The 19,329-nt window shown below is 43.2% G+C and overlaps 1 protein-coding gene across 3 annotated transcripts in view; it reads right to left on the bottom strand.

The window, feature by feature from the left end:
• Positions 1–2,100: 2,100 nt before the first annotated feature.
• MAPKAPK3 (MAPK activated protein kinase 3) overlaps positions 2,101–19,329 on the bottom strand; it is a 102,485-nt gene continuing 85,256 nt past the window's right edge. For all 3 annotated transcript variants that reach the window (XM_057368017.1, XM_057368015.1, XM_057368016.1), the window contains exons 3-11: positions 15,567–15,706; positions 14,659–14,723; positions 12,490–12,569; positions 10,965–11,088; positions 9,459–9,534; positions 9,171–9,295; positions 7,237–7,322; positions 4,535–4,615; positions 2,101–3,119 (exon numbers count right to left, since the gene is read on the bottom strand). In XM_057368017.1, the coding sequence (XP_057224000.1) occupies positions 2,961–3,119; positions 4,535–4,615; positions 7,237–7,322; positions 9,171–9,295; positions 9,459–9,534; positions 10,965–11,088; positions 12,490–12,569; positions 14,659–14,723; positions 15,567–15,706 (936 nt within the window). In that variant the 3' untranslated portion in view covers positions 2,101–2,960. The remainder of the gene's footprint in view (positions 3,120–4,534; positions 4,616–7,236; positions 7,323–9,170; positions 9,296–9,458; positions 9,535–10,964; positions 11,089–12,489; positions 12,570–14,658; positions 14,724–15,566; positions 15,707–19,329) is intronic.

The raw sequence follows: 19,329 nt of genomic DNA, 5'->3' as shown, positions 1-19,329 counted from the left end.
CTGATGGCAGGTTGGGTTTTACGGAGCTGATGGCAGGTTGGGTTTTACGGAGCTGATGGCAGGTTGGGTTTTGGGGAGCTGATGGCAGGTTGGGTTTTATGGAGCTGATGGCAGGTTGGGTTTTATGGAGCTGATGGCAGGTTGGGTTTTGGGGAGCTGATGGCAGGCTGGGTTTTATGGAGCTGATGGCAGGTTGGGTTTTGGGGAGCTCTCTGTGCCAGCAGGGCGGGGGGAAGGTGGTGCACCAGGGCCGGTGGAGCCGAGTCCATCTGATGATCTGTAYATCCCTACACCTCCACCCAGCACACAGCCCCTGCTGGGGGAACCCCTGCACCCCAAAGCTGGGTGCTGGCAGCCCCTCCCAGCTCCAGGTGACACAGAGCCAGTAAAACATGAGCTGTCCTGCTCCATTGTGCTGCAGAAGGCAGCAGTGCCCGAGCAGGGCAGCAGTGCACCACAGGGCAGCTGCTTCCCAGCACCCAGGGAGTCTCCTCCTTCCCTCTGCACAATAAACACAAACCCTTCTGTCCAATACTTGCAAACACTTCCACGTGTGCCATTTTGAGGCCCTCCTCTAGGTCCTGCAGGGCTTTACAGTATTCCTGGGCRCTGTCACTGCAGGGTAGAAGGCAACAACTGTTAGTGTGAGTTTAATGAGATAGGATTGTCCTGCCACACAGGGACAGAAAGCTGAAGGTGCTGTGCCAGGTGCCTCAGCTCCAGCTTCTGACCTGCAGTAAAGAGTGGAACCCCACAGGAAGGAATCAAGCCCAAGTGTGTTCTACAGTTCCCCATGGAATACTCCCAGGAGCAGACRTGTGTCCTGAGCTCCAGACTGAACCGACAAACCAGGAGGCACCAGGTGGGAACTGGGAGCTCCTGCTCAAACCTTGGCCAAGGCAGAGGCAAAAAGTTGGGTTGCAACAGTTTCAACAGCACTGTCCCCAAGGCAGGACATTACACATTACACACAGCTCGCCYTGGGAACATCCATCCCCCATTCACAGAGATGGGAAGGCAGCAATGAGGTACACATTTCCCTCAAAACATTTGGAGAAAGGGACAGAAACTTGGACCTGGCTCTRATTCCAACTGCTGCACCCTGAACACATCACAACTCTTCATCTGCAGTATTCATTTGCAAGTAGTGAATAATATTTGCATAATTCATTAGAGTAATATGGCAAAACAAATACATACAGGACATGCTATAATCATAGATAGCTGAAACAGGAAATAATCTAAAAACACAATTTTACAGATTGATATTTAAAMCCAAAACCTGTGATCTTATAAAATGCTCAAAGTTGGGCAGCCTTTGACTGTGGATATCACAGAACACTTTCCTTCTCCCCTGTTCTGTCACCTTCAACACAGATGTATCTTGCCAAGCAAYGCAAACTGCAACAAATCCACAAAAACAGGGATGACAGGAGGAAGGATGTTAGAAACTGATTTTAATAAATCATGTTACAAAACCCTAGGAGCAGTTCACAAAGGAGAATTGAGGTCTCATTCAACACTCTGAAGATGAGAACTGGGCTCCCATGAGGTCCAAAGCCTTGAGCTGAGCTTTGCTTGGTGTCACTCCAATCTGACAATTCAGGAGTCATTTTCCTTCTTGTCTTTTTATATTCTTTCAGGCATATTAAAACACTGGTACTCTGTGTGCCTACCACAAAGCTGTACTTGCCTGCATCACTGGAAGCACATCATTTTCATCCCAGCCTCTGATAACACTTTCACAAATAATTGCTTCACTTAAACTTAAAAAAAAATAAACCAACAAAGACACACCCCAAAATACAGTGAGAGCAAATATTCTGATCATAAAACAAAACAGCAGCAATCCAGGGCCAGGTTCCCATGAAACAAAAAGAATTAAAGTAGGAAAAAAAAACAATGGGTGGATATATTTTAAAGCATTTTTCCTGAAATGGTGAAAATCTTTGGATCCTGAAATACTGCCAAATCACCATAACAAAAATAGCACCCTCCCCACTCCTGACCCCAGGAAAAGAACAAACCCCAACACCCCACAATTTGCTGTGATCAGCAAATCTTAGGCATGGGATCTGGAGATAATTACCAGAAGGGATACTCCAGGGTCCAGTCAGAGAACATGCATTTGCCACTCCTTCCTGAATTTCAGAAATCTCTCTTCTAAAGCAGTCCCTTGCATATCCAGCTGCACGCCTGGAGGTTGTGGATGCTAGAGGAACAGCAATATTCTCTGCAGAATGCTTTCCATTACTTAAATCCTTACTGAAACTCTTCACATAAAGTACCAGTTAAATTCAAAACATTACAAGAGAGGGCTCTGACAGTGGCAAAGACACAATGCAGTGGCTACAGTTCAGAAAACTTACATGTTATCAAATGTGAATCCATGACAAACYCAAATCTTCACAAGACTACATGAAGACTTTATGAAAATGGAAATGTATGGATGCTTTTTCCTGTAACAAGAATAACTGCTTACAGTTTAGGTGATACACTGTACTATAGGAGGTAAGYTTGGAAATATAGACTATTACCAATTCTACCAAACTACTAAAACACTCTTAGCAGAACTCTTGGCACTTTTCTATTCCCCAGATAAAACAGCAGCAGAAGATACTCTTGTAGATGGCTGTTAAAGCCTCAGTGCAATAGTATGCTGAGACTGCCTCCTGCTCTTTCTTCTTGTCCTACACAATTAAAGCCAAACCAAAAACTTGTAACATTTTTGGCATTACTGTGCCTTCCCTGGCAATATGCAACAGAATCATGTCAGATCCATTAGTCTTTAAATGCAAAGCCCTGATTCAAGTTATAAAAACTTATCACACCATTCCCTCTTTGCAGGATAGTGTCTTCACAATCTCATTGCTTTTGTGGTATGGACAGAGGTGATCATATGATTTTAAATTGCTCTGTTGAACTTTTACCCTCCCCCCACAGGTCTTTGGTTTCTGTCCTCACTGGTTGTTGCAGCCTGGAGCTGCAGAGGAGGCGCCCGCCTGCTTCTGCTTCTTGCGGCGCTTGTTCAGGAGGCGGTTGTTGGACGTTTTCAAGTCTTTGATTTTCACCTGATCATAGTCCACCCTCATGGTAGCCAAAGCACTGGTCATCTCCTCCTGAAACCAAGCAAACAACGTATTGAAGGCCCTGAGGCAGCCAGAATACAGGCATCGCACGCTACAGCCTGCAGAGGAAGGGACACAAGAAGCCCTCTGTCACCCCATGGCCACAGAGAGCTGAGCCCTTTCTGCTGCACTGGACAGGGACCAAAGGCTTCTTCTGCCATGGGCTCAGTCTGCAGGAACTGCTCACACAGCATTTCACATGTGAGCACACAGGACCATGCTCTGCTGGCCTGGATTCCACTCTGCAGAATGCTCCCATTGTCCCCATGCCCAGCAGTTCTCCCTGGCTGGCTCTGTGCTTCCACACAAAGGTCTTTAAAACTATGTACTTCAAATTCACACACCTCCTTAGTATGAATTAATGCTTAAGTGCAGGCACATTGTAAACTTTTTAATAAGGTTGTAAAAAAAAAAAAAGAGTTTAAGTAAACGAATGTCTAAGCATTTGGTTCAGGAAAGGAAAAACAATTCAATATCATGGGAATGTTGGTAGCTCAAGGGAATACCTCTGGGACCTATACAAAAGCACAGGCATAACAAATTCTCAGAAACTCGGAAAAAAAAGGCAGCTAAGTGAAAATATCTGCTTGATCTCTGACTCAGAAGGGAAATGTTGCCTAGGTCCTAGGMAATTGTATCTTTACATAGCTCAACGGCTGAGACTACACATCAGTGATTAAAATAAAATCAGTAAACAATAAAATACACTACAGGAATGWTGCAATTGTCAAAATGCTAAGCATTTAAAATGCAGAAAATTCAGAATTAATTGTAAAAGCATGCCAACCTGTTAAAGGCCAGTAGGAAAGAGTTAAGACTTTAAGTTTGCCCTACAGTTTCACTTTGCAGGAAGCATTCAACAGCAATCACTACAAACAGTAGGTGAGCCACCTGCTTAGATTAAGGAAAAGACACAATTCTTTTATTCTCCCTTCTTCCCCCCACCAAATGTCATAACAAGACAAGGCTAAGGTTATTCCATGTTGTTTCACAATTCAAGAGCAGAAAACTGGAATGCAGCTCAGCCCTCCCACCTGTCCCCCCAACATTTTCATTGCATTATTCACTATAAAGAAGTTCAAACTGCCTCAGCACTGTCCTTCTGCTCCCCGGTTACACACAGGGGCTCAGCAGGACCATCATTAATACCTTTGATCATAAATACCATCTTTGTTGAYATCTGGTGCAGCTGTAAGGCTGCCAGATGAAACTCAAACACCTTCTTTTTTTAAACAGTTATCATATATACCACTGTTATAACCAAGACTCTTTATGCCTCCCTTGTTTGACATGATTKTATTCGAAATAGCCACAGTCTCCAAGGAAATGCACATCCACAGAGAAGGCAGCACATTTCACCTCCTATCAGACTTGATTTAAAGAAATTTGAACTTGAATTGACTCACTTTAACTTCATCCCAGTGGTCTTTATCCTCTTGCAGGACCCGWGCAGTGTGAAGAGGAGTTGGTGGCACTGACATTGATCTCTGAGAAAAGAGAAAAATACCAAAAGAATTTCTAAAAACAATGTTTGGGAAGTGACTTCTTGCTCTTCTATGTGTRTGAAAGGCATAAAACTTGATCTAACATACTCCAATGGCCCGCATTATTCCTTCTTCCAATCACTCCACAAGGGAACTCATGTGTGTAGTACAAAAGGACAACAGTCCCCASACAGCAGTGTCTTTAAAGAACAAATGGAGAGACAAATCAGTGCTGAGCTTCTTTCACTCTGCTCCCTTCCAGTCCAACCAATACCCAGTGTTGGACAATTTTTAATGTATGTTTTAGACTTTAATGTGATTTCACTATTCATTAGTCAATGCCTTCAAGTGGTTAATTTGCCTTTTATCTCCTAGRATTTGTTGTAGGAGACATTTTCTTGTAGGTATGCCTTAACTGAGATTACCACTTCACCAGACTAAGTGAGCCMCAAAGATGAAGTGACACAATTCTTCTGAGCAAGGCACATCTTAGAAGACAGTGCATCCACATGAAACTGAGATCTATGTTCACCTGCCATGAAAGATCAGGACATACTTTACATTAGAATAAGGGACAATTTCTACAGCACAARGCACAATTCCCTGGCTAAACTCAGCAGGAATCATGGCAATTCTTGCCAGTCCATAACCCAAACTATGGTTTCATTTGGATACTCTATTTTCCTGATGTTTTCTACTCAAGCTTGCTGCTGGTTGCTGTGGCATCCTATACCATACAAGGTAAAAGTGAACAAAGTCTAAGGAGATCCCAGTACATTCCTGTAAAACAAACCCTACACTGGAAGCAGTGCTTATGTTCCCTTGAGCTCAGTGCAGCAGTCACAGAAGTGAAGCAGAAATACTGACTCTTGCATTCTCTGGAAAAGGACCTCAGCTGGCCAGGGTACARTTTTATCAAACACAGCTGGGACACAAGAAATGGAAAACAAGCAGACTGGCTTCCATGATGTCCCTGTCCCTGTCTCCTTCTGCTGTGAGCTGCTGCTTGTTAAAAAAAATCTTATACACAAGGAACTAGAGGATTCTGTGCTCCACCTGAACTGACAATTTTTGCCTAGTTCATATTAAAATACTTCTGCCTTCCATCTAATTAAGAAAAACAAGGAAAGGAAAAAAAAAGGGAGACACAGGCACCCTCCTCCACTGCTTGTGCAACTCCCCAGATATGTTTCCACTTTGGGATTTAGGAAAAGGGAGAACACAGACATACACTATATTGGTCTTTCCCTCTCCCTCCATCTGCCTCCTGTGAGCAATAGGTTCAGCAAAAAAAAAGTCAACCTGTATCTTTCTTCCCAAAAGGGTACTGGAGCAGGGCTCTGGTGCAGCAGTCTGCAGACCTTGTCTCTCATTGTCCCCTCATTAAYTGGCTCTGTGAATGTTCCAAGTAACAAGTGTCACTGTAGGTGGCAGCTTCCTTAGCTATTAGGCATCATTCCATGAAATTCCTCACCTGCTGACTTCTGAAACACCTTCTTGAGACTTCAAACACTTAAAGCTGGAGGTACTTACTCTGAACAGTGGTTACCTTTTTATTTGGTAAAAAAAGAAACATTGCTTGGGGTCTGTTCTACAGAGTCTTTACAACCTCGGTTTCTCAGCTTTGACAACTTTGAATGACAACACCTTTCTACTTCATCAGGGTGTTCTACAGGTTTCCAAGGACTTTCAGATCCTGCAGCAGGCATTGCAAGAATGGGGACTATCAGCCACACCTCTGCTTCTGCCCCATCCTCTAAGGATCAGCACAGACACAGCCACACTATGGGAACAAAGGGCATTCTACAGTAGAATTGGTTCTATTCCTGGTTGATGATTTTTTTGGGCAGCAAGAACAAGACTGGTGTCTTTTTAGACACAAATGTGAGAAGTATAACCTACTATTTTGAGGGACACCTACAGAGCAGAGATGGCATAATGAAATTCAGTCTCAACTTTTGGGATCCTTGTCTCTTATTTGAAATAGTCAATATTGTATTAATAAAGTATTTTTTTTCTTTTTCCCCCAGAAGAATAATTTTAAGGAAAAGCAAATATAATCAAGTTGTAGAATGAAACCTGAAACTGGGTCCATTAATAGCTCTGTGTACCACCCTACCTGGCAATCTCTCACAGGGCAATAGGAGACCCTTGCTCCTCCCCCAAGCATTTCTAAACTCTGCCAAGGATGAGAATTCCCACTGAGCATAGGAACATGTTCCCACTAACACAGCTATGCACAATGGTGCCTGAGACCGCTAATAATAGCTCTTAAAATCCTGCACCGATGAAGTAAGCCCATAAAGTTTATTTTTATATTTTTAAAGAGAGTAACACATGCATATGCTGCAGAGTCAACAGTGACTGCCTGCTCACAGAAYATAGAGACATATTCGGCTGTTGCTTCCAAGGACAGTACTGTGGGTGTCTCTCCTTGTGTGTCCTCTGGTAGCACCAAGAAGAATTGTGGTTTTATGGGCAGGTGACTCTGTGTGGAGGGCACAGGAGGTTAATTAAGGTATCAACAGTAATAACAGTCCTTCTCTTGCTGTGCTGTGCGGAGCTACACCTAAGTCCTGCATGCAAAAATCAATTCGTGATGTAAAAAGAGATACAAGACTCACATTAATCCAAGGGTGATTCATAAACTGAGAGACTGTCATCCTCTCTGTTGGGTCAGTCTTCAGTAAATGGCGAATTAGTTGTTTGGCTGAAAAACAGAACCAACAGAGCATGGTGTAGTCTAGCACTGCATTTCCAAATAACCTTGGGAATACAGGGACCTGCTGAATGAAGAAACACAATTTTGCAGAACTGAAAACACCTTCCTGTTGCTGTGACTGTGTTAAGAGGTCATGTACAGTGTGGCAGGTTACTGTGTTTACAGGGCAAAATAGGAAAACATCCAAGAAACGGGCAAGAAGGAAAGAAAAGGGCTGGGGATTATAGCTGTGCTCTCTACATCACCAAACAAGAGCTTTGAGAGCAACAACTGGARGAAAAGAGAAGCACAGGAACAGAAAGCTCCTAAGCTGCCTGCCTGAAAGATGGCAACAAGCTGGGCATTATGGGCTGAATGAATACATAAACTCATGTTTTGAGAAATGATGGAAGAAAACAACCAGTGCAGGCTGTGGAAAAAATGGACAATGAACTTTGACAACCGAGAGGCTGCTAAAAAGACAAAAAAGTCAAAGAAATGGATTGCACAAACAGGCTTTGCAGYAGCTTCCTATGAATATGGGATCTGCCAAAGCAAGAGTACTAATAACTAAAATATGAGATGGTGAGAGTCTAGACAAGAGTTTCACTAATGTGGGTGGACAGACTGGAAACACTGCATCCAAAGGAAATTATTTAAAAGGACTTACACAAAACTTTCTTGGGGAACCTAGAAAAGCTTCTAAATAAGAGTTCTCTTTTAGGAACATCACATGCAAGATAACCAAATGCTTTYAAGAGGTTCCAGAGGGACAAGTTTAGTTTGTTGAGAGAGCCTGCAAAGGGCAAGAACAGCACAAAGCAGGGAAAAAAGAAGCAGGTGAAGCTGCTGAAGGTGCCTCATCAGCCTGAAGAACACCCACAAATGAGATCTTAACAGGATCAAAGGTAGGGGGCCACTATCTTCATTGATGCAAACATGCAGAAACCCTACACACTGTCCAAGTGCATGTTCTCTCACTGGGCTCCTCTAGCATGTTAACAGCTCCTGCAATAGGAACAATACCCAAAGCACAGAAAATATCTAGGCAGAAACCCATAACTAAAACATCTCCCTCAACAATGCTCAGCAGGCTGTGCTGCACACGCAGCCAGGAGATCCAGTGAGGGGTGAAGGTGCCACAGAACACAGCAGTATCCAAGGATAATTTGTTACTRTAAACAGCAGACAGAAACAGGATCACAGCAAAATAAAGGGCTTGTAAGAAAAACAKATGAGCCCAGACATTGCTGACCTTTCTCATTTATATGACAGGTAGGTGAGACTTCCAGCTTATGAGACTGTCAGGATAAGAGGAAATCAAAAACACMCACTTTCAGGACACTAGTTTGAGCCCAGCAGCTTTTGATCAATGACTTATTGACAAAATAAATTGTTGACCTCGATTGAAGTGGTGGCTGGCAAATTCCCACATCCCAAAAAGCTAGCATGAAAACTTGCCATCCTTGCTGGCTGGATCACCAAGGACGGCAAAGACTGAATGAGATCTTAAGACAGTTTGCCTTTCTTCCAGCTCAGCTTGTATTGGAACTGTCCTGGCTGTCTCCTTTCTCAGRATTAGAGACTTCTGTTTCCAGAGGGCTTAATCTCAGCATTCACTAGCACTAGCTGGACTGTGAAAGAAGGTTTTCAGTAGTCATTTACTTTTTGTAGCACTGAGGCTGCTGGCTGCTGAGTTCCCAGTCTCTCTCTGCGTCACCTWACAGAAAATTGATTTAAATTGTAAAAGGAAAAGAAACAAAAGCTCAGACAGKTTTTTAGAAATAGTCTATTTGTAAGCACTGCAGCACTGCACACCCCATGCACACACTTATGAGCACCAAGGAGCATTTCTACCTTCTTCTGATACWTCAGCCCACTCTGGATTGGGAAACCCATATTGCCCCATCCGAATTCTTCTCTTCATCCCTGGAGAAATGGCTTGACCAGTATTTGAGTAGAATGGAGGGAACCCACACAGGCTGCAAGAGTGGAAAAAAGAATTTTTATAGCCAGGAAAGTCCTTTCATCTCTTAAATCAAGCTTATATGCTACTGCAGACTGCATGATCCCAGTGAACAATTAGTGCMGATTTAACAAGATGTGCTCTCTTTCTGTTCACCAAGTCTCTTCCCAAATACTTACAGAATATAYGTGATGACACCCAATGACCACATGTCACATGATTTGTCATACTTCTCAGGACCAAGGACTTCTGGGGCTGGGGAAGATTAAGATCACAAACTATAAGAATATCAGATATTTCTTTTTATCTCCATCACCTTGTAAGTAGCACATTTCAACAACAGGTATCAGAGGCATTAAAAAATATAACTCTCTGCAGAAACTGGGTAGCATTTTCTACTGACAAGTTCCTAAAGCATCTAAAGTAGCTTTAAAAAAGAGGAACAGAGCTGGAAAAATGCCCTAGTCCTCACCTTGGTGTTTCTCTGCTCGAGAGAGTACTAAGATTACCAAAAAGCAGAAGGAGCTCCAGCTAAATGTGTACAGGGAGACACTGCACTGAAAGAGGCAGGAGCATATGTTCCAGCAATCAGAATAGAAAGGCCCTACTTGAGCTGTGATAAAATTTTGAACGATACCTAGGTGGTGTGTTTAGCTCCAGCAGCTACAGGGCACTGTATTTTTCTCTGGCCTCCAGAGCACCATATTTTTTCCACTAAGTAACAAAATTAGACAGAGATACATTTAGAGGGGATTTTTTTGTCCCCTGGGGCAGGTAAACTGGCAGGGAGCTTGATTTTGTAAGGAAAATTATTCTTTAAACATATGAGCAATCATGCTGGTTTATAAAAAGGTGTTGAGAAGGGAAATGTCAGCTTGTTTATACACAAATATAAAGGCATAAAAACATACGTGTGTAAACTCCTTAACACTTTATCACTAAACCCAGCTTACAAAAATATAGAAGGCATCAGAAAAAGAGKATTGCTAATGTGATTATCTGCTACCAGTGAATAACAGTAACTTTCAATGCAAAAAACTATGAAAATTTTAAATCAGAGAAGTAATTTTTTGAACAAATTTAGTCTTTTTTCCAGCAAAGAAATTCCAAGCATGGATTGCCCCAGTCATACAGTATGATGAATGACTATTAACTCAAGACTAAAATGAGTGCATAAAGGACAGTCTGCTGTGGCATTTATTACACTGTGCTTCAGCTTTGGACAAAACAAAGGAAAAATTCTACTGCAATTAAGTCACATTGGTCTTTTATTACTAATTCCTCAATTTGCCAGCTTAAAGAAGTTTTACAGCTGAGGCAATACTCTTCTCTCCTATTGCACTAGTTTAAGCTAAGGAAAACTTTGCAAGGCAACACCCAAATATGAAACTCAATCCATATTACATTTAATATTGCATCCTTCAGAGGAAGCATCAGGATTACTTCAAGTGTAATCAGAAGGAATTCTCCCTCCCTCCTTATATATCCTTATTTRTGTCTCCTCTGCAACCAAGGCAGAAAGCAGGAGCACTGAACTGTACTGGAACCAGAATAGTTTGGGTTGGATCCCAGTTTAAATCCTGCAGGCTAACACTTCACATTACATCCACAACAGATCTCCCACCCACTGTAAGGGRAGGAATGACAGACTCAAACACAGAAGAAATGTGTCTTGGATAACTCACCCACATAATAAGGAGTGTAACAGGGGGTCTGCAGTGCATTTACAGTAGTTTCTTTGGCAAAACCGAAGTCTGTGAGTTTGAGCACAGTATCCTTGCCTTTAGACGTGTAAAGCAAGTTTTCAGGCTGGAAGGTCACCAAAGAGGATAAATGGGACAATGAAAAGATGTCTCTAATGAGCTGACAGGCCAAACCCACCATCAACATTTAGGTCTTCTTACTTCCATCATATCCCCCCCAAAAACCATGGAAAACTCCCTCCTAACACATAGCACTTTTCCTCAGACTAAGTAACATCATCCTTCCTAGCAAGGTATTTGGGAGAGCAAACCACAAGATCTTACCCAATGGGCACCCAGTCTGGCTTCTTGAACCTCTCCCAGTTCCCTGCACTTGCTGGCACTGATCTACATCATGACTGCAGCTGATCTGACACCACATCATGCCCTCAAGCAACTGAGGTGCAGGACAAGGGAAATCCTCAGCCAAAGCACCCATGAGCAACTGACATAACTCTATCAAAATTAACTGGTACAGACAGAGTCACTTCCCTGCTGCCCCCTCCTCTCCTCCTCTGTCTCCCGAAACCCGAGTTAATTTTAATTCCACTCTTGTTCCACACTCCATACAGGCAGAAGTAGCACAGAGGGAAATACAAGAGCTTATGCCCAAGAACTGGAACAACAGGACATCTCCATTATCGRCAATTATTTCAACTCATTTCCCAGTTTTACCCCCTGGTGACACCATGGTGTGTCAGTTCTCCCTCCAGCTAAACACACAGAAACATGTGTAGAGCTGTGGAACTGATCTGATGCCTCAGTCTCCAGCACACTGCATCCCACGCTGTGTCCCTGCACTGGAAATTCTAGGGTGCAGTGAGTTTGGCTCTGTTTATGCTGTGCACTTCACAGCATGAACACAAAATACAACAYTGCAAACTCAAACCTCTACAATGACACTAGGGTTCAAACTTTACCTCATTAAAACTGGCAGTAACTGAGACCTCCCCACTTGCCCAAATATTCACACGCTTACTGAAGCAGGTTAGATGCATGAAATTGGTATTATTCCTCCCAGAAGTTTCTCCCTTTTCTGAAGCAAGTTTTGCTGTTTGGGGCTTTTGTTGGCTTTTTTGGTTTGGGTTTTTTTATGCAAATATGATGCTGAAAACAACTAATAACCGGCAAAAAGTCTACATAGAGGCATCTAGTATAAGTTCACTTGAAGCAGTGTTATTTTCTTGCTAATTAATGGATTGCAAGTGGGCAGTACCTCTTTAACCAAGCATCTGACTATCATGAGATTTTTCTGCATTCCACAAACAACTGGAAGGCATTAGCACACATGAATATTCCAACCTTGGACTAGTTGCAAACTAGCAAGCAAACCCTTTCTCACACTGGCAGAAGAACAGGAACACTTTGACCATCTGATCACACTCCCAGTTCTGTTTAAATCATGGCTGCCCAGTTATTTTCCTGCTGTAAGCTCTTTCCCCCCTGCCCACACACCTTGGGGSCTCACCTTGACATCTCTGTGTGCGATGTTCATTGAGTGCAGGTACTGGATGGCTGTCCCRATGTCCCTCATTATTTCAGATGCCTCTATAAAGACAATTTTAGAGAAAGGTCACATTAACATTCCCACTGTAATTCAGGGACATGCCTGGGAATGCTTATGGTTTACCAATAGCTTGCTGGAATACAGGGCAAGTGTCAAGACTAAAGAAACCCTAAAATCAGTCCTAATAGCTGTGTTTCAGGTTTGCAGGCAGCAAGCCCCCAACTGCCCGGCTGCTCAGTCCTGCTCCTGAGCAGGCACTGCAGCCCAACAGCTCAGACTCCTCAGGAGCTTGAAAATTAATGTGCTCACCAATCAAAGCAGCAGGAGCAGAGCAGGTACACAAGCAAAAACTGTTAAGAAAGGAGCCCCAACCAGAACACATCTCTGATTGTCCAGGACATGCCCTTGGTTGTTTGAGACAGAAATTTAACTTTCAGCTTCTAGTACAGGGGTAGGAAKAGGATCTCATAGATTTTCTAAAAATAGAGCAACATAACAATATAGTAATTTTAGTAGAGATCACATCTTCATTCGTCACTGTCTTTAGAAGCTTTTCATCAAGAGGAAGAAAATCAACAGTTCTGTTCAACAAAACCCAAACTGCCACCTTTGAAATAATACATTTCTAAAATTTAACACATAGCCCCAGTGGGAAATTCTAGTGGTGGAGAGGCGCCTTGCAACAGCAGTACTCTGGGAGTTTGGAAGGGCTCAGTTACACAGGAAAAGGTTTCAGAGCAAGGAGGAATGACATTCCCATGTCAGCATTATATCACATCTCCATTGACAGGCAAACAATAGAAACTTCAACCTGATCCTCTGGGTTCTACATAGGCAGAACTTGTAGTGTAACCTGGAATCCTTTTTCACATGGCTTGAGATTGGAACTATACAATCTCAGGCAAGGACAGCCAGAATGCAGAAACACTCCCGTTCTTTGGGGAAAACCTTGCACAACCTCCTCCTCTTCCTGGTCCTAATGGGAAGCTCTAGCCATATAAACAGACAGTGAACCTGGGGAATCCAGTGACACAGGGCTCATTTATCTCAGGAAAGAATGAAGGTGGTTTTTAGTTTAACATTCCCAGGTGGTTCCTGAGAAAGTATTTATAGTGTTATACAATGCTATATAACATAGAAAAACAATGTTTTTAGTAGAGTGTAATCGTTAATGTTCATGGAACCAGCTTTCCCCCTGGAATTCATATTTTAGAGAAGAACAAATGAAGTTTYTAAAGTTCATTTTCCCTGCACAAATCTCTTACAGGATCAAAAAGGATTCCTCCCTGGCTAAGGAAATACAGACTGGCCTATACACCAGATTTGCAAAATAACTCACAGTAATTTATGAGATCGTGTGTATTCTTCTTCTTCTAATAATTTTTCAAGGCCAGTAGTTACAAACACTACCGCCTTCCAAATACTGGTATTTTTACTCTGAGCAGAAACAAGGCCTTGTCTGCTGTGAGGGGGCAAAGAGAACCATGGTCCAGCACACATGTGCTACTCTAAAAATAATTGGCAAAGACAATAAAAATGGCAAGACTAGTCTATGTAAAGCCCTTATGGCAGGGYTTTACACCTGCTCAGTCCCTCCTACAGACAGGCAGGTTTGTTTGCAGTGGGGTTAATGACACTTCCTATCAAGCACTGCTTTAAAACCCTTGACTAAGAGATGTTGCATCAGATGTGATTTGCTCATTACACTCATGACCCAACAGCAGAGCTGTGCAGTGATGCTGCTTGAGGGACAGCCRAAGAGAGATCACAGCAGGAGCTGCACTCATCATGTCAGAGGTGGTCTGGCATAACACCAGGGATTAGAAGAACAGAGGCTCTTGGGGAACAGAAATGAAGCTGAGCAGATTTGTAGGAAGATTTTTCTCTAAACCTTCCCCATTTTGGCTGAACTTGGCCAATTCTCATAATTCCTTATTCTCAAGAACTTTCAGAAATCACTTAACACACAATCAGATAAATAATAACAGTAACAACAAYAACAATAATAACAACCACCACAAATAAAATCAAAGAAGAATTCCTAAAAGGAAACTAATCAAGGGGACAGATAAATGGAAAAGAAAGGAAATATCTTTCACAAACTTTAAAATTAAACTTGTGATGTTTCACCTCTCTCAGTGAAAGCTTGGTCTCCTCTCTCCTGGATCCTGCTAAACAGCTCTCCTCCCTCCATGCTGAAACAAAGAACACAACCCCCCCCACCTTTTATTAGCACAAAAGGGCAAAATTAACACTTGACTGTGCATCCATATAATCACATGGAACCACAGCAGGAACAGATAAAGATTACAGGCTGCCTCCTATGCCAGTGCTCTCTAAACACCACACTCACTTACATCAATGCAGAAAGACATTCTGGTAYGGCATAAATAGAAAACAAAATAAGGCCAGGGAGTTTTGGTGCTTTCAGTTTAATGTACCCTGTCACAGTGAACACAACACACAAAGCTGGTCCGATGTGCTGGCACTGGGAGGCTGACAATAATCTCATTTTATGTAAGGGTGAAGAGGAAGAGAAAAGGAAGAAGCAAAGATACCTAAAAGAATTATTAATTAATTTGTCCTCAGTGAAGAAGACAATAACTGTTGTATTGGAGACCAGTGAGAGAATAGGGAAAATTGGAGTCAAAACAATTACAATAATACAGATGGTGTTTGATCATTGGATTTACATCTGAAGTTGAAAGCTGATCACAACCAAAGCAGAATGTATTTGTAGACACGTCTTGCAAGGGGTRTATTAATCAGTCAATGCTTTAATGAGGACAATTGTTATGGAGCACAATGAAAATTCATTTCCTGTTTAAGTTTTGTCATTATTCCATCATACAAGATGGCTGGAGCAGCGGCACATTTCCTTAGCCATTCCACAAAGGGAACAAAAGATCTCCTGCACAAACTCAAATCATTCTGCTGAGGAATGCCCCAAGTGCCAACACATGTAAGCCAACACATTGTCCCACTCCCTCCACCCCTCAAAAGGCAATGCCTGGTGAGGAGCTGCTGCTGCTCCATACCATTCCATGACGATGAGGAGGCACCTCTTTCCATGATGGATGTTCTCATACACATCCAGGACATGGACGATGTGAGGACAGCCTGAGGCTCGCCAGTGGTACTCGACTTCCTGACGGGCTTTGGGGTTGTCATACAGGAGCTGTGGAGAAAGAGGAGACAGCAAAGTCAGCCAGGCACCATCACCCTGCTCTCAACTGGCACCAGCATGCACTGGGGCTCAAAGATGAGCTCCAGATGGGCAAAAGTGACTCTCAGTGCCATCTCCAGMCAAAGGATGACAATCCATCACATTTTCACCCTCTCTGGGCTGTCCAGCTTGTCAGACTGAGGAAGGCAGAAAAAATTGGTCCCTTGGAACTGGAAGGGCCTTGAGTGGCAGTGGGGAGAGATTTTGAATGTGAGGCAGAGACAGGTCTATCTTACCCACTTCAGGATGGGAAAACAGGAATTTTTTCTTACTTGTTTGCAATCCTTCTGAACAGAGGAGAATCCCTCTGCTAAGGACAATAACCCTACCACCTACCCCCATCTGCTGGGAGAAGGGACTTCCAAGTGGGTGCAGCACAAATCCTATAAATTCAGTGATATTTGAAACAATGAGCAATTTTACAGTGACTCTGAATGTGAATCTTAAATACTACATGCATTTCTGACCCTGCCAGGGTAAGTAGGGGACCTTTGGCTATCTAGATGCTTGAGCTTTTTTCACTGTCACATGTAAGGCCAGTTTATTTTAAAGGCACTGATTTCTAGAAGGGCAACAAGAGCTCATCCTTCCTGATCCTGCAAACTCGCACACGAGATGTGTGTCCCTTCCTGTCTGAAGCACTGCTGTGTACCCAACACCACAACTGAGCTTTTGTGCAGCAGGAGCACATTGCTGAATTGTGCCTGTTCCTCTCTGCCTCATCTCTCCAGACACCACTAACACTTTGTGACAGAGACTCTCTTTACTGCACATTTATACAGCTCCTGCACAATACAGCTGTGATCCAAGTTTGATACTTTATGCCCTATAGTAATAATCATGGTGATGATGGAGCAGCAACAAAACTGATGCTATATAAAGCATTGTTAAATGTAGTGAAACAGAATAAAAAACAAGTAAAGAACAATCACCTCTGATAYATTTGTGTTAGAAAAGGCCTACAAAAACTGGGGGGGGGGAACTGTTTTCAGACAGGCAAATAAAAAGTATCATTGCTGCAYTATTAGGCCTTTAGCCTGAAGCTCTTTCCAATCATGTTTGCTATCAGGTCCCAGTGAAAACACAACGACATGATAATTGCTGAAAACAAGAATTAACATGTAACCTGTCATTAGGGACCTATGAATCAGAGCAGGAAAATGAAATTGTTTCCATCCAACAGCCAAGTTAAGCCACAAATGGTGTCACAGGCACCTTTGATATAGGCAAACACATTTTTTAAAGGTCACAGGAAGAAAAACTCAAATTCTATTTTCATTATTGACTTCAATAYAGACAATTTCCATCACTGGGAAAAAAAATCTTACACCTCTCTGCTGCTTCAACATCCCTTTGAGCAGAGCAGACACAGTAACAGGGCAGGAAAGGTCTGTAGCACTTCATAAAATGCTGRGGAAGTGCTCAGGAACAACTGGAGAGAAGGTAAATGGCTTCTCCTCCAGCCTGGGAACAGGAACAGGGTGACAAGTACTCCTCTGCTGAACGCACYTGTTTGTTTTTCTGTGAAGCACAGGGAGCTTACAGGAGGGGACAAGTGGGGCTGGAGGAGGGCAGCTGGCTCTGCAGCTGAATTTGCAGGAGTCCCACACCATGACCACCCCAGGCCCCTCAGCTCAGCCCCAAAGCTCCAGCAGGGCACCAGATTTCASCAATGCAAGGGGCTGGAGGAGCCTTCTGGCCAAGTTCATTGCCCTCACAGCCAACCTACTTCTTGCACGGCTGTCATTCTGCACCCAGAGCACAGCCCTGTGAGATCACTGTCCGCCTCTTCCTTCCTGCTCCAGCCTGGCTATGGCCTCATTTCCAACACAAAGAACTTCCTAAACAAAGAGATGGCTCCAGCTTGGACAAAGAGCCCACTAGTGAGGCCAAGTGCGGTTGCTTTGCTTCTTTCAACCATCAGCCCATTCAGCAGCCTTTCCTTCACAGCCACTGTGTTCTAGCTCTGTAGGACTGTCCATCARCATTTTCCCCTCTGCCCTTCTGAGCTTGGGCTGTTGCCTAGAGGTCTCTTCAAAAGTTCGTTAAATTATGTGTTCCAAAWTAAAGCCCAAACACCCTCAGGACTAACCAGGCTTTACAGGATTTATTGCTTGGATATTGCTGGATTAATGCCACTTCTGAGCAGGATACTTCGAAAAGCTTCTCCTCTGTCCTGTGCTACAGATCAGAAATTCCCACTCCCTTTACTAATGTAACTGCAGTATCATCTGAGTCTCTTGTGCTTGCACAGTGCACACAGAGATGTTGTTTTTCATGTTTGTACCAAATGCTTATGAAAATTGTTTCAGAGAGTTGAATTCTCRCTCTCTGAAGAGCTTTTACAAGGCATTTTGATGCACACAAGGATGCTGTAGTTTCTTTTCTCCACCCTTCAAGTAAGTTTTGTACACTCCTTAGTGCCAAGATTGAATGTACTCATGTCAAGATGACACCTGGAGGAGCAGAGAAATTCAAAAATAAAGAGCAGATACACATACCAAGTAACATCTGATACACCAACCAACTGTTAACCTTTGGATTTCTCCTTCTGAACTTCAAAAATAAATTAAATCTTCTCTTTCTGTCTAAAACTGGAAGGCAGAACTATACCTTTTAAGACATCTTAGTGACACAGACACTTGTAAAATGAAAGCCAGGCAGGCTTGGCCAATTTCTGCAAAATTTAGGTGATGATTTAGAAACACAGACATGTGAAATTATAGACATGGTTAAATTTCAGACTTGCAAAAAACCTAAATGGACATTTTGCCACCTTCCTGAACCAAAGAGTAACTATGCTTTTATTGCTGCAATAGCTTTGATAAGACATCAAACAGGTTCCCTGATACTGTAGAAAAGTGCAGAGGCAATTGTGAACAAACCCAGAATTTCAGACAAGTCTTCCAGTGCTGCTGTTTTGAGGGAAGAGCAGCTTTGGGAACAGGAGCCCCCAGTCACTGCCCTAAAGCTCTCACAGGGTTCAGCCGAGTCACAGCTTGTCATGATGGGCTGTGGGCAGGATCATGGACCAGACCTATTTCATAACCCCACAAACCCTAAGAGATGTGCTCCATCTCCCAGTTTCTCATGAGACCAGATGACACAAAGCACAGCAGCCTTTGCACAACTGCAAGGGGACGCCCCTGTGTGTGTGCTCAGACAACACAGTTTGTACCAGGAGCTGCACAGCACAAAACTGGAGTTTTGCTGGAGCTCAGCATCACTGAAGCACTGCCTAAAAGCAGCAGATGAAAGAGGAAGGTCACCAAAACCAAGGGTGATGGAAGGCAAGAAAGCACAGGATGTGATTCACACAATTCTCCTCAATATCTGAAAAAGCTAAATAGGGAAAAGAGCAACACAGTGAGAGTGCTCAGCCTGTTCCTGAGGAACAACAGGGCAGATGCCAGCAGACACTCCAGGATGTGCTGCCAGTTCTGGGCCTGGRCAGTGCAGGGAGGCCTGAACTCTTATTCTGGGGCATTGGCCTCACTGGTTGGGGAGCACCTGCCAAAAAATTCTAAACTGCAGCTTGAAAGGCTGGCTCTGAGGAATTTCTCCCTGTGCAGAAT

The sequence above is a fragment of the Malurus melanocephalus genome, unplaced genomic scaffold (genome assembly GCF_030028575.1).
Source record: "Malurus melanocephalus ecotype Western Australia unplaced genomic scaffold, MMel_1.1 scaffold_87, whole genome shotgun sequence".
NCBI classification, from domain to species: domain Eukaryota; kingdom Metazoa; phylum Chordata; class Aves; order Passeriformes; family Maluridae; genus Malurus; species Malurus melanocephalus.
The sequence above is the reverse complement of the archived record's forward strand: the minus strand, read 5'-3'. Positions and strand labels throughout refer to the sequence as shown.